This window comes from Pleuronectes platessa, chromosome 1 (assembly GCF_947347685.1).
Source record: "Pleuronectes platessa chromosome 1, fPlePla1.1, whole genome shotgun sequence".
Taxonomy (NCBI): domain Eukaryota; kingdom Metazoa; phylum Chordata; class Actinopteri; order Pleuronectiformes; family Pleuronectidae; genus Pleuronectes; species Pleuronectes platessa.
In genome coordinates this window covers 32,631,036-32,644,888 of record NC_070626.1, presented here as the reverse complement: position 1 = coordinate 32,644,888, position 13,853 = coordinate 32,631,036, and the positions used below count along the sequence as shown (strand labels likewise).

General features: G+C 39.8%; 2 protein-coding genes across 5 annotated transcripts in view; both read right to left on the bottom strand.

Moving 5' to 3' along the window:
- The window catches only part of LOC128445441 (ras association domain-containing protein 7), a 96,047-nt gene that overhangs the window by 3,808 nt on the left and 78,386 nt on the right, over positions 1-13,853 (bottom strand). The window contains exon 1 of one of the 3 annotated variants that reach the window (XM_053428105.1): positions 3,298-3,447. The exons of 1 other annotated variant lie outside the window; for it this stretch is intronic. The gene's annotated coding sequence lies outside the window, so the exon portion shown is untranslated. Of the gene's footprint in view, positions 1-3,297; positions 3,448-13,853 lie in introns of those variants that run through there. One more of the 3 variants, XM_053428123.1, reaches the window with a different exon arrangement.
- Positions 4,940-13,853, bottom strand: part of LOC128445051 (up-regulator of cell proliferation-like) — a 141,415-nt gene continuing 132,501 nt past the window's right edge. For both annotated transcript variants that reach the window (XM_053427821.1, XM_053427814.1), the window contains exons 3-4: positions 5,996-10,683; positions 4,940-5,755 (exon numbers count right to left, since the gene is read on the bottom strand). In XM_053427821.1, coding sequence (XP_053283796.1) covers positions 6,020-10,683 — 4,664 coding nt within the window. In that variant the 3' untranslated portion in view covers positions 4,940-5,755; positions 5,996-6,019. The remainder of the gene's footprint in view (positions 5,756-5,995; positions 10,684-13,853) is intronic.

Below are 13,853 nucleotides of genomic sequence, written 5' to 3'. Positions count from 1 at the left end.
AGAAGAAGAAGAAGGAGGAGAAGGAGAAGGAGGAGGAGGAGGGGGAGGAGAAGAAGAAGAAGAAGAAGAAGAAGAAGAAGGAAAAGGAGGAGGAGGAGGAGGAGAAGAAGAAGAAGAAGAAGAAGAAGAAGAAGAAGAAGAAGAAGAAGAAGAAGAAGAAGAAGAAGAAGAAGAAGAAGAAGAAGAAGACGGAGGAGGTGGAGTTGGAGGTGGAGGAGGAGGTTGAGGAGGTGGAGGAGGAGAAGGAGGAGGAGGTTGAGGAGGTGGAGAAGGAGAAGGAGAAGGAGAAGGAGAAGGAGAAGGAGAAGGAGAAGGAGAAGAAGAAGAAGAACATTGGTTAAAGGGCGGGACTAACAGAGAGGAGAGGAAGTGTGAGCACTGTCACTCAGTATGTAGCGTGTTGAGCTAACGTAGCTAACAGCTACCAAAGTAAACCAGGTATAAACACGTTTTTTTTACAGTGTTTTTAAATGTTTAGGGAGTTAATTGACTGTGTTAGCTGTTAGCCAGCTGCTAGCCGTCTGTGATTGTCTCTGCCAGCACGGTGCTAACGTGGCTAACGGCTACTAAAGTAAGCCAGGTACTTATATTAATGTCTCTAAAGTTCTCTGGCTCATTAGGAAAACGTCTTAGATACGTCTGTTCGGCGTTTTGACTGTTTTAGAGAGTTTAGGGAGCTAATAGCTACTATGCTAGCTGTTGTTTGGTTTGTCCAGTCTGGGCTATTGTGAAAAACATGGCTGCTCCTTTATATAAATATAAAGTACTTCAATATAAAGGCTCATTTTAGGGAAAAGAAAACAACATTCTGTATTATTTTCTATTCACTTTCTGCCAATTGATCCTTTCACCTAAATCTTAGACTCAAGAGTTCGAGCTAAATGGTTCGTTCTTAGTTGTGCGAGATGTCGTGGATTAAGTTTTTTGGAAAGGTTTTAATTCAGAGAAAAAAATTGTGTTTGAAAAAATCCTTAAAGTTGATTTTTTAAAGCTGCCTTAAGTACATTCTGTTAGATAAAAAGATACTTGTGCAATTTCAGGTTCATTTGTTTTGGCTGAACAAAAAGGTGATTGCACATTTTTGGGGTTTAACTAAAAAGCAACTTTTCTTCAAACGAACTTTAAAAGCTCACTAAAAAGGTTTGTTACATGTTTAATTTCATAAAAGGACATTTAATTTTCCTCTTTGTTTTATTTATAACTGCAACTGTTTAGAAGTAGAGGGAATAAAAATCAAAGGGTTAAAATAACACGTTCTCATTAAGATTTACACAAGTTTTTATGATTAAAGGGAAACATGAGGGAAGGTATAAAGTCAGTCTTTATGTTTAGAACCTGAGGCGCTGTATCTCATGCTACGTGACACATAGAGAGTGATTCGATTAGGTGATATTCATATGCTGAAAGGTCATATAAAGTAGAACATTTGAAACCGTGGTATTTGTTTTAAGGTGATGTTACTAATCAGTAGGTAGTAAACGGCACAATGTTTCTCACGCAGTGCAGTAACCTGACACTTAAACCAGAGAGAGGAGACAAGTGTGAAATATCACTCTCTCATGGTGTCAACAACAGTCTGTGACAAAAAGACAAGTGTGAGACCACGAGACAAACAGACGCCTGTTTTAAAACCACCTGACTCATCAGCAAACATTCTTCACTCTCACTGTTGACACTCCAGGTTTCGGTGAATCAAACTCTGATCATTAACATAGTACTTATGTTTATCAGCTGAACTCGGCTGAAGCTTGAAATCCCCAAAAAGTGACCTGAAGTTGTTTAATTGACTAAACTAAAGATCACCTGAGACATTGACTGTCGGCACTGGAACCAAAGTGTATAATAATATATGTTATTACTGCGACTGTGTAGGTTTGTGGTCATTCTAAAGATCATTGGTGGAGAGGGGAACTCAAATATTTTACTTAAGCAAAAGTACAAATACAAAGGCTAAAATCTTCTCAAGTGAAACTAAATATTAATTTGAATACAAGAAAGTACTTTCTTTTGAAAATACTTGTTTTAAATAATAAAAGTACTTAATGAGTGTAGCCTATTCCCTAATGCAACTACACCATTACCTGTGGCTTCTGTATATTGTGTTTAATACAAGGAGAATACAGACGATACTGAAGACACTGAGTCTCGGCCACGCCTGGTGTTTCTGCTGCTGCTGCAGGAGGCCCTGTCCACTCTGATTGGATCAGTGAAACACCTCCTCTCTCCTTATTGGTTACTTTAAAAACATAAATCAATGTGAAGCTGTCACGTAATGCTTTGTAAAAATGAAGTGAAGTAGAGAGTACAGACATTTGCTGATGAAAAAAACAGTTTTTTCTTTCACTTTCTGCGAGAACTCAGTCCCTGTTGTAAAGTTGTGTGTCTGTAATGTTGTGTTCTCTTATACTCAAACTCTTATATTCTGTCACTTTGTATTGTTTGTGTGCAGAGAGCAGCTTATTTTTGCAGAGTGAAGTTCACCAACAGCCAGAACTGTGACCTGGAGAGGACACACAACATTGACAACTGCATGTGTGACTGGACCCGACGTGAGAAGAGCCCCCACAGGTTTGAAGCTTGAAATGTGTGTGTGTGTTGTGTTTGCAGCAGAACACACACAGATTTGCTGAAGGCAGGAATGTTGCAGAACACGCTGACATTCCTGCAGGACTCTGACTCCACCCACACACACGTACATACCTCAGCGGTGTGTTTACTATTCCCCACTGTTCAAAACCAGGTTCAGTATCAGCCTCACTCAGAAAAAACACACATCCTCAAAACCCTGGAAGCTGATTACCAAAAAAATGGTCATCTTTGGAAATAGGTCAGAAATGAAGCTGCCTTCATTTTAAGGCTACTGCTTTAAAATGTACTTTATCTCCAAATCACAACTTTTTTTACTTAAATACAAAATCGTTGTGCTTTTTTTTCCGACACAAGCAAATTAGATTTCTAGGAATCATTAAAGAAAACTATATTCAGCTCAAATTTCTTTAGAAAGTGATTCAATTATAATTTGAGGGTTTTATAAATGAAATGTTGCACACAATGTTTTTAACCTCATTCAAGTATTTTGTCATTTAAGTAAAGAAGCTCCAGTGACATCATGTGCAACACGGTACTGTTGATGAATGAAGACACATGAACTAACTGATGAAATGAAATATGTCCACAAACAAATCAACTGTTGTTTATCTGAGAAACAGAAATCAGCAGTGAAAACGTTTCCTTCAGTTTACCTCGGTTCCTTCCAAACGTGTGACAGGGCAGTTGAAGAGGAGATGGAACACTCACCTGTGGATTCGAGCTTCTCTCAGTTTCATTGATGATCTTCCTCAGCGTCGGGAGCTCAGTCTGGAGGGCGGCCGGGACTCGAACCCTCCACCTACTGACACACAGCAGCCAGGGGGAGGAGTGAAGCTGAGGAATGCAGCTCTTCTGGATCCACCGCCTGACAAGTGATGCAGCTCAGTTGTTGGAGGTAATTAAATGCATTTGATCTCAGTAGGATTTTGAGTTTTGTGCTGTCATCGTCCTGAGAGGAAGTTATCGATCATCTCCTTTTATCTTTCTTACTGAATCTACATTTCACATTTATATTTTACCTTTCAGTGAGGTAAGTGCAGAGCAAGTCAAAGGAATCATCTTTTTCTTTCCTTCATTTCTTACATCTTTTTTCAGCTCTAAGAAGATGCACCACATTAAACACACTCATAAAGGTCCATTAAAACACTCAGGTGAACAGTAATGAAGACAATTCTTTTTAAATTAATGAAAAACATATTACACCGAAGTATAACATCTTCAGTGCAGATAAACCAGGTAGGATGAACACAAAGTTTTCTATCTTCACTCTGAACACAAACTATAAAAGTGATTCAACACAGGACACAGAACACAACATTACAGACACACACCTGTACTATATAATATAATATAATATGATATGATATGATATGATATGATATAATATAATATAACATAATATAATATAATAAAAACAATTAACTCTCCAGGTAGATAATTTTTTTATGATTCTACTTGACATGTGTGTATCCTTGGCTCAAAGGCGCCATCCCTTGTACTGTATACACAGTACATTTATACAGTACATATACACAATACATATATACAATACATATATACAGTACATATTCTGCTCCCATCAGATAATAAATTGAGGAACAAGCCTCCTGCTCTTCATCATCAACACGACAGAGTCAGAAATGGTTGGAAGCAGCCAGTTACAGTAAAGTGGAGCTGAGTGCAGTAACACACCTTTACCAGGGTTACCACAGCAACCTGAGCATCACTCCTTCCAGCCTCCATTTCTCTGAACTGGGATTTGACTCTGAACTGAAACCAGGCTCCTCCCATCAAATCAAATCCAATCAAACCAGACTTTATTGTCATTTTGCCAGACATACAACAGCAGTGCAGGCAGAATGAAATGATGTTTCCCTGGGATCCCTCGATAAGATAAAGAAACTAAAGGAGATCACACCTACAAATACAGAATTAAGAACACACACTGTCACACTCCAGGCAAGTTGTGTGTGTGTGTGTGTGTTCATCTGCTTTCCCTTTGGCCTGTGCTGATTGGATAAATTGGAGATGTGCTTTGGGGGCCCCCTTGTGGCTGTTTTACCAAGTGGCAGGTGAGTGATATGTTGCTGCAGAGTTTCCTGTGTGTCCCACCATGTTCCATCAACAGTGGATAAGACTGAATGCAGAAAGCTAACCGAAATGGTTCTCATAGTATCATATGATAATTTATGATTAAAATATTGTTTATAGCAATTTTCTTTATTTGAAAATATTGTTTATAACATTATTATTTTATTTCATATGGTGCTTTTACATAATATCTCTACTCATTATACAACCATCAGAAAAAAAACCATTTGTGATCAGAAAAAGTAAAACACAAACTGAATCAACTGACTCATCATTTATTGAAGCTTGTAACTTTGTCACATTATCAAATGTCATTCGCTTATTTAGTCAAAATCTAAACATGAGCAAAAAGTCCCTAAAATAAAAAACGTACAAAGACAATTTGTGCTTCATCATCATCATCATCGTCATCATCATCATCATCATCATCATCCTTGGTACTGCACTTGTCATTTAGAACGGAGCAAAAATGGAACAATACATTTTAATCAGAATAATATGAATCAAAAGTTAATCCTTAACTATATGTGAATAACAATATAATATTACTTTATTACTGAATATTTCATCACATGGTCTTAGCATATTGTACATCACCATTGTTTTCTTTACAGTTAATACATACATAGAGATAATACATTCATAACTTCATCATCCACATCACCACATCTGTTTCTATGCCCTGAACTACGTAAAGTAATATAAAAGATAATTTATCATATACACAAACATACGGAAACAAACTACCAAAATAGTAAAAAAACTACAGTAAAAAAACTACCAAAATATAAATCATCTTAGAGTCGTATAGAAAAGAAAATGCACAGAGGTCCAAACTAACTCTGTTGTTCTTTCTTCATTATCACTGAAACAAATTGGTGGTTTTGTCACATTAACTAAAAAGATTAACAAGAGTAAAACAAACAAAAACAAACCAAACCATAATCTCTTGCAGTTTCCCCCCAAAATAGTAATTTGTCCTGAAGCTGAATTAGACTGAAGACTTGTAGTTCTCTGAATTTGCTTTCAGACCTGCACGGAGGTCCAGACTTGTTCATGAGACTTTCTGGAGAGGCTGTAGGTGAGAACATAGAGAATGTGAGAACACAGCAGGAACATGTCCAGAACATTCACAGAGAGTGAGTGAGCGTGTTGATGACGTTTCTAATATAAGATGTGAAACTAGAAGAAAACAAATCTATAAACAAAGTCTGGACATTTTCAAGAGTCTATGTCAACAAATAGTGGAGTAAAGATAATATTTCATCCAAGTGAATTTGAATCTATTGCTGCATATTAAATTGGACTGAATTACCTGATGTGTTCAGTTGTACTTTGTTCACTTCATGTTGAAGGCGTCTCTCAAACCCTTCAGAGCTTGTTCCTTTGTGAGTCTCCTCCAGGCCTCTGGGACATCAGCTGGTTTGGCTTTATATTCTTCAGCAAATCTGTGATTGTATTTCACCAGGACGTACTTCCAGTAGTCAGATGCGTCTGTGGTGGAGTCTGGAGGAATGATCCAGTCTGGATAGTACTTGGTGTAGTCCTTGTAAGGATGCCACTTCTCTTTGGTGTCTGCGTTTCTGAATTTACCATCACTGTGCACGTCAGTTGTACACAGTGAATTAACCAGCTTCTCACTTGAGATACACCTGACTCTGCCAAGACCTTGTGGCCGATGAACGGCTGCATGATGCTGCTTGTGTTCTTTGCCACCGGCCTCACAGGGAGCCTTACAAAATGGACACTGTCGTCCACAACCAAACACTTGCTTGAAAAGTTCATCCTGTGGTTTGATTGGAAGCTTGTTCAGAGTCTCACCAATATCGTGAGAGTTTGAGAACTCCTCTTCCAGTTGCTCCTTCAACTCCTTCATTGAGTTCTTGAGATAGCTGATGAATGAATGACATGAGCTTTGGATTTGAAACAAGGTGGTTTTTTCAGCCTCCACTGAAAGTGAGATGTCTTTGATCAAATGTTTGCGCATGTTGCTGATTAGCTTTGTGATGCTTTCCTTGTTATCTGGCAGCGGAGCACCATCCTCTCCTATTGCTGCCAGATCTATCGCTTCTGATATTTTTTTGTCGATGACTTGTAGATTGTTGTTCTTCAATTTGCACAAAGTCTTGTCCTCTGACATCTTTTGCAGGATTTGCTGAAATATCCAAAACTTTACATATATTTCATAGTTAGCAATGTACCTGACAAAACTCTTGAAATCTTCATGTTGCAGTAACTCTTTCTGAATGTTGTACTGGAAGATTGTGCGAGAACTATACTCTGCTGAATGGGAACCTGTCAGAATGTCATCCACAATGTTAACTCCCAGAGATCCACAGATGAACTGTTTCACAGCAGGTTTGATACAAGACTGGACAAAATCTTTGGCTTTGCGTTGGCAGCCATCTTCCTTGTTGTATAAATCAAGAAAATCAAACAGGTACTGAGTCTTGTACTTTTCCAGCTGAGTTTGAGGATCATTATCTGACAAGAATCTTTTGTGCATTTTGATAAATTCCCTTGAAGCAACGCCACAAATGTGAAGTTTCAGGTCAATCTCGAACTTTGTATTTGTTTTGTAATGTTCGTAACATTGTTTAAGGGATTCATCAATTTGTTCTAGAAGATCCTTTGTGAATGAGTCCTGGTAATCTCCATCGGTCTGTACTTTATCACGTACAAACCTTGTACAAGAATCAATGATTCTGTCTGCAACGCTCTGCAAATCTCCTCTCAACAGATGTTTGAACTTCTGCCAATAACTGTCTAAATGCTTTCTTTTAGTTTTAAATGGATCTGTCCCAATTTCCTTTAGGTCTGTTACGTTCTTCAAATCCTCATTGAAGTTTCGATTACAGAAGTTTTTTCTCAGCAGCTTCAGGACGCATGCTGCAATGTCTCTCTCTCTCAGGCCGGACACGTTGACAGTGGCTTCAGCCCACATCTTTTCAAACTCTTGTGTCAGCTCTTCCTCAGTCAGAGTTGACGCCTCACAGTCACCCAGAAGCTTCATGACCTTCTGTTCAATCACACCTCTGTAGTCTCTCTGAATGTCTTGAACCTTTTTTAAATTTAGTTTTAGTTCAAGGGTGCATTCCAGTTTTGCCAACACAGAACGTTTGATTTCATCTCCAAGGCCTTTGACACTGTTTAAAAAGTCCTCTTTGTATTTCTCTATCAGATGAATTTGTTTATCTTTCATCTTGTAGTAGTCTGTGATTTTTTCCCTCATTCTTGTTTGTTGGTCTGTTATTTTGTCTGATACCTTTGATTTTTTTCCTCCGACTAATCTGTTCCAAGTTTCTACATCAGATTCATATTCAGCTTTCAAGATGTCTAACTCTGCTTGTCTTTGCCAGGTCAGAATCTCTTTTCTGAACTCCCATTCCCACTGACTGAACTCTTTGCACAAGTTGTCATAGGTATGAGCCACAAGAGTGTTTCTGAAACTAAAGATGAAGTTCTCATATTTCACTGCCTGCCAGAGACTCTTCATCATTTCCAGAAACTCTGGAATCTGCGACACTTCATTGCACGGGTCCTTCTTCACTGTTTGCAAAAGTTTTTTCTTGAAATGTGCTACAGCTTCACTGTAACCTGTGTTCACTGGAGCCATTGGTGGGGTTCCATGCCAGAGTCCTGGGATGTTCCAGTTGTTCTTGTCCATGTCATAGTCCAGCACATCCGTGAACTCTTTGATAGAAGGTTTCTTTTCCATTTCAGCTGCGATTTGAGTCATTTCATTGAGTTGGTCCAGGAGATGTTTTCTATCTGTTATGTTCTTGTCATGAGCTGAAACTGATGAAACATTCTGGTGAACAAAATGACAAACTGGCTTTTTTCCAATTTCTTTCATCCTCAAGAATGCGTGCACTGCAATTTGCAGGACATCTTTCATTTCTGTTGAGTTTTCCATTGCGATGTTGATGATGGTGGCATCACTCAAGCCAATGACAAAGGTTGCTAGCTGGTTGTCGTGCTCGTAACTGTCCTCTAGTTGTGCCAGATCAGGAGCCTTAAGACCCTCTGTGTCAATGAGGACAATAAAATCACAGTTTAACTCACTTTTCAAATCCTCTCCAACTTTGAGGAAGAGCATGAAAGCTCCTCTTGTACATCTGCCGCTGCTGACAGGAAACTGCACACCAAACATGGTGTTGAGGAGCGTTGACTTACCGGTGCTCTGAACACCCAACACAGTCAGTACCAACAGTCTGCTCCTGTGTCCAACCTTCTTGTGAAGCTCCATCAGGACGTCTGTCACCCATCTCTCTGGGACGTTGGAGGCATCTCCGTCCAAAAGCTCTAAAGGATATCCATCCAACAGCATGTCAGCTGCCAAACCAGGGAGCTGGGATATTTCATCAGCTGTTGAGCTGCTGGTTGAGAACTCGTAGATCAGTCCCATCTCTCTCATGTAATGCTCTGTTCCTAAAGAGCTGTCCACCAAAGCTTGGTCTAACTCTTCTGTGAGTTTGACGTCTCTCTTCTTGCATTGCTCTTTGAATTTGTGACGTACCACAGAGAGTTCAACTCGTGAATGTTTATCAAACTTCAGTTTCATCCACTTCAGGAAAACATCTCTTTCTTCTTTGTCACTTGTAGATAAGCACTTGATGAAACTCTTTATTCCTTTGGAGGAATTTTGTTGCTGCTGTCTGATTTGTCTTTTCTCTTCCTGAAGTTGACATTGATGTTCTTCAAGGCCAGAATCACCAGATGTCTTCAGTCTACACTCTTCCTTTTCTAACTTTGACAACCTTTTCCAGTTTGCTCCTTGCAAAGTCAGATTTAGTTTTTTATAGTGTGGTATACTTTGCACTGCGATTTCTTTGGTAAAATCCTCAGCTGCTTTTCTCTGTGATTTAGTTTTGCTTTCGTCCACAGACAGACCAAGTTCAACAGCTTTTCCAACCATATCTACAATGCTCATGGTGTCTTTCACATCTAACAGGGATGCCTTGATGACCTCACGAAATTTCTTTGAGAACTCTGCCACATTTAGCCTTTGGTCTCTGCCCTTCACTCTGTTCTTTGGTAAACCTAATTCATCCACCAATCTCTTCACAGACCTCATCTCCTCTCTGGCATTCCCTCCCTTTCGATTGAAGACTAAGAAGAGTTTGGATTTCACATCTTGAAGAGAAGATAGAATCTTGTTCTCACTTTCTTCAACGCTGTCCAGAAACACAAAGGTAGCTGTTGATACTTGAAAGAGAAAGTTGAATTGTGTGAGTGATTCACAAATGTCCCCTCGCAAATCTGCGAAGGCTACTGGCTGTGGAAAAACATCTAAACTTTCACTACCACAGGGAAGGTACCAGCAAACCTCAACAAGTCCATCTGCAATTTCTCTTTTGACTGCCCCCCCTTCCGCATCTCTGTGTATGAAGATGTTGCAGTTCTGTTGTCCTCTGCTGAGGACATGATTCAAAACCTGTGACTTGGATAAACTGCTGTTCTTCAGCCTCACAAAGGAGAAGAATGGTATATTTGCTTGGACAATGTTGTCTTCAACAAACCCTCTTGATTCAGACATATCATGTGGACGCCACTCTTTGACGATGTCTCTCAGAGCCCACAGCATCAGGGTACACTGACTCTTGTGGCCACGGGGCAACAGCAGTGGAAGAGAAAACTGGCACATGGACATCTTGAGGGCCATTTCCTGCTGCAGGATGCTGTCAGCGCAATGGAAGAGAGCGACTATGAGGTCGAGGGGGTTAACCTTATCTCTAGAGTCATCAGTGGTGTAAAGGTCGTCATCAAAGAGATCATTGTCTTCTTCAATGTTTTCCTCTGGCCTGAATGATGATTGTATTGAGCTCCTGCATTCTGCGTTCATTTTGAACAGTTTTCTGAGGAAACACCATGGTATTTCCTCCAGCGATAAAACAGATTTTTCCTCAATACTTTTTTTTTTGATCTCAATGAGAGAGTGTAGATTGAGCTTGTTGGGATAAAAGTCCTTCAGTCCAAGTTTGACGAGAAAGTTCAACAGGGCTGTCAAAGAGAACGAGAACATACATTTTAGAAATTCACCACTGGTACCACCTATTTGGTTGTATTTGTGTGTTTGGTAGTTTGGGAATGTGTTATTTTGCAGTGTAACATACTATAAGTCTTTGTTGTGAATAACATTTGGGAGCAAAGACTTCATTCACATGAAACCAAAACTATTCATTGTTACATTTAGGAGTCTTAAGATGTCTGAGCAACATCGGCCTGAAGAGACATGTCCTCATCGAGCTGCCTCTCTCAGGTCTCGTAGAGGAGTTTAAATTCACCAAACAAGACTGGAGACTCTCTCAGAGTCCAGAGACAAATATATATACGGGCTGTTGGACCATCCTTGACAACAGAATGGAAATGGAAACCAATAGAAGCAACCCAACAGGTAAAAGCAGCACTCTAGCACACTGACATTGTGGGTCACGTTAAACAGGGAAGAGGAGGTTTGGGCCTAGGTCACAGTAGTCCCCTATGGAACAAGGCAATTCCTTCAGAGCGGGGACAATTGGTAGAAATCTGGCACCAGGAAGAGTCAGCAAGATGTGTGAAGGCTGTCACTGAAGCAAGACAGAGTCAAGGGATGAGATGGGGATTATTTTGGACAATATCGAAATCACGATTATTCAAACAATTGTTAATATATGTCCTTACTCTGAAGTCTATGCTTTATTCTTTAAATGACTGGAACGTGCTCAATAAAGTGAATCAGGTAAACACCGATGACGGCTGCATGTCTTATTCCTCCGTGAAACCAGGATATCGGTGCCTGGTTATTCAAACCTTTAATGATGGAAACCCTAAGACTATCTGACCGGCTGACCGGCGCGGAGAAATGCAGGTCCGATCTGACCGGTCTGAACAGCCAAACGGGAGCATGCTTGAGAATAGCGGTGCACGGCGGCTACATGGCCTGCTGCTGCTCGAACTTTTTCAACCCTTTTTGTCCACTTTTCCACTCGCGCTGTTTTTTTCACCGCCGGTCACCACACACACAACTCGCCTCCTTCACTTTACGGCTGCTTGAGAATGAGTGCCAGTCAGCTGGGCCGCTGAATGCTTTTGGGGGAAGGATTGAATGGCTCCTAAAATTTGGAACGAGCTCCCCAATGACATCAGGACAGCAGAAAGTCTATACATCTTCTAACACAAACTAAAAACACACCTCTTCCAACTATACCTTGAATAAAAAGAAATATATAAACACTTAAGTTTAAACAAAAACTTTAGTAGCACTTAAATGGCACTTACTTTTAGCACTTTGTAGTATTGCTTTGTGAAGAAAATTTTACTTTTTATTCTTGTTGTTCTGGGTTTTTAACCCTCATGGTTGATGCACTTATTGTGAGTCGCTTTGGATAAAAGCGCCATTTAAATTAAATGTAAACACAAAGAGAACTGCTGCCAATGCCTTGACATCTAAAACATCAGACGCAGTTCAAAGGAGAACTTTTGTTTGTGAAGGGGAACAGGGGCAGAGAGGTTCTCCACCATCTGACCAGGAATGGTCAGATGGTGCAAGCCAGAGACTGGAAGATGTTGGTGGACATGGTTCAGCGGCTTATAGTCCAATCACATATTGTTACTAGCACTGTAAGACAGGACCTGATACAAGTTTCACATTCTGAATCCACTCATTTGTTCAAACGGGGCTTTGATTGTTATCGACAAGCCGAAATATGCGCATCTTCATACCTGACATTTAGTTTGGTACATAAACCAACTTGTTCTTGAAGGAAATGCTGAGATAAACCAGCAGCTCAGACGCCAGTAGGCGGACACACAGCGCATGTGAAAAACACACAACTGACACAAAGACGATCTGCGGAGCAGATTCGGACTTCCCGGATCAATAAGTCCGAAGTGAAACGTTGTTAAGCCCAAATGCTACACAATTCCCACCGTAGTAATGTGGACAACGGGCTACAGGCCAGTTTTCATCAATATGAGTCGTCCTCCGTGATGGACACAGAACATTGGTGTCTACGTACAGCCTGCTGAGAAAATGAGTGCGCAGGGACCGTGTACAAAGTGCAACACCGAAAAGAGATATTACAAAAATATTCAATAACTTTACTGTAATACTGTATATTTTAGCCAAAATCATTTCACAGGTCCAGCGATTCCTGTTGACTATGCTACAGTACAATATTTTAAAAAAGGTCATTTATCATAATTTTGGGAAATATTTTTTATTAATATTATTCATTAACCTCACTGTAATACAGTATATTCTCACCAAAATCACATTGTAGGAGGCCTTCCCAGGGGTCAGTAGTTGAAAGTCGGGTTTCACGCTGAACAGTTTATTGTTTAATTACAGTCCCACAATAAAAACCTGGATCTGTGACATGATTTTTGGTAGTTCCCTAACCTGTCATTAAGCTTGTGTTGGAAGATTACAAATTAGGGATAAGAATTTTTGTAAAAATCATTGTCTTTTTTTTGTTTCTTAGTTATGTATTCCTATGTTTAGTAACTGTTTGTTGTGCCAAGTTTAGCTATATCTTTGGGCCATCTTTTTGTCAAGTTTACTACAAAACTTACTTTATCTTGCCAAAAGTTTGTAGCTTTAACTGTTCCCTTTTCCCTAGGTGAGAGGCAATTTGAACAAAATGGGAAGAGTAAAAAAAGGAAACAGAGCTCAAAGGACAGACCTATGGGCAATGGCTGGTGGAATGGATGCTCTGGTCAAAACATTGAAGAGCATCAACATTACAAGCAGGGATACAAATTATCCCTCAGAAATTTGGTCTGAACTCTCTGTCAAACTATTTGGCCAAGATATCAAGCAAAACCGTCATTGGCTGTGGGTCATATGGACCAGAAATCGAAATGGAGTGAGGGACTTGATTTGTAAACAGCAGGAAAATTCATCAGAGATGAATAAAGCTCAGGCAATAAAGAAAAAAATAACAGGGAATGAGGCTGAGGAAAATAAACAGGAGTTGTCCTCGCATTCACATCTTTCAAGAGAGGAACAGGTGATAGGAGAGGACACAGAAGAGAACAAGGCAGAGGACAAAAAACAGGAGTTGTCTTCGCAGTTAGATCTTTCAGGAGAGGAACAGATCTCAATAGAGGACCCAGAAGAGAACGAGGACGATGAACAGGAAATGTCTTCGCATAGAAGACATTTTGATAGTTCGTTACTTAACATTATC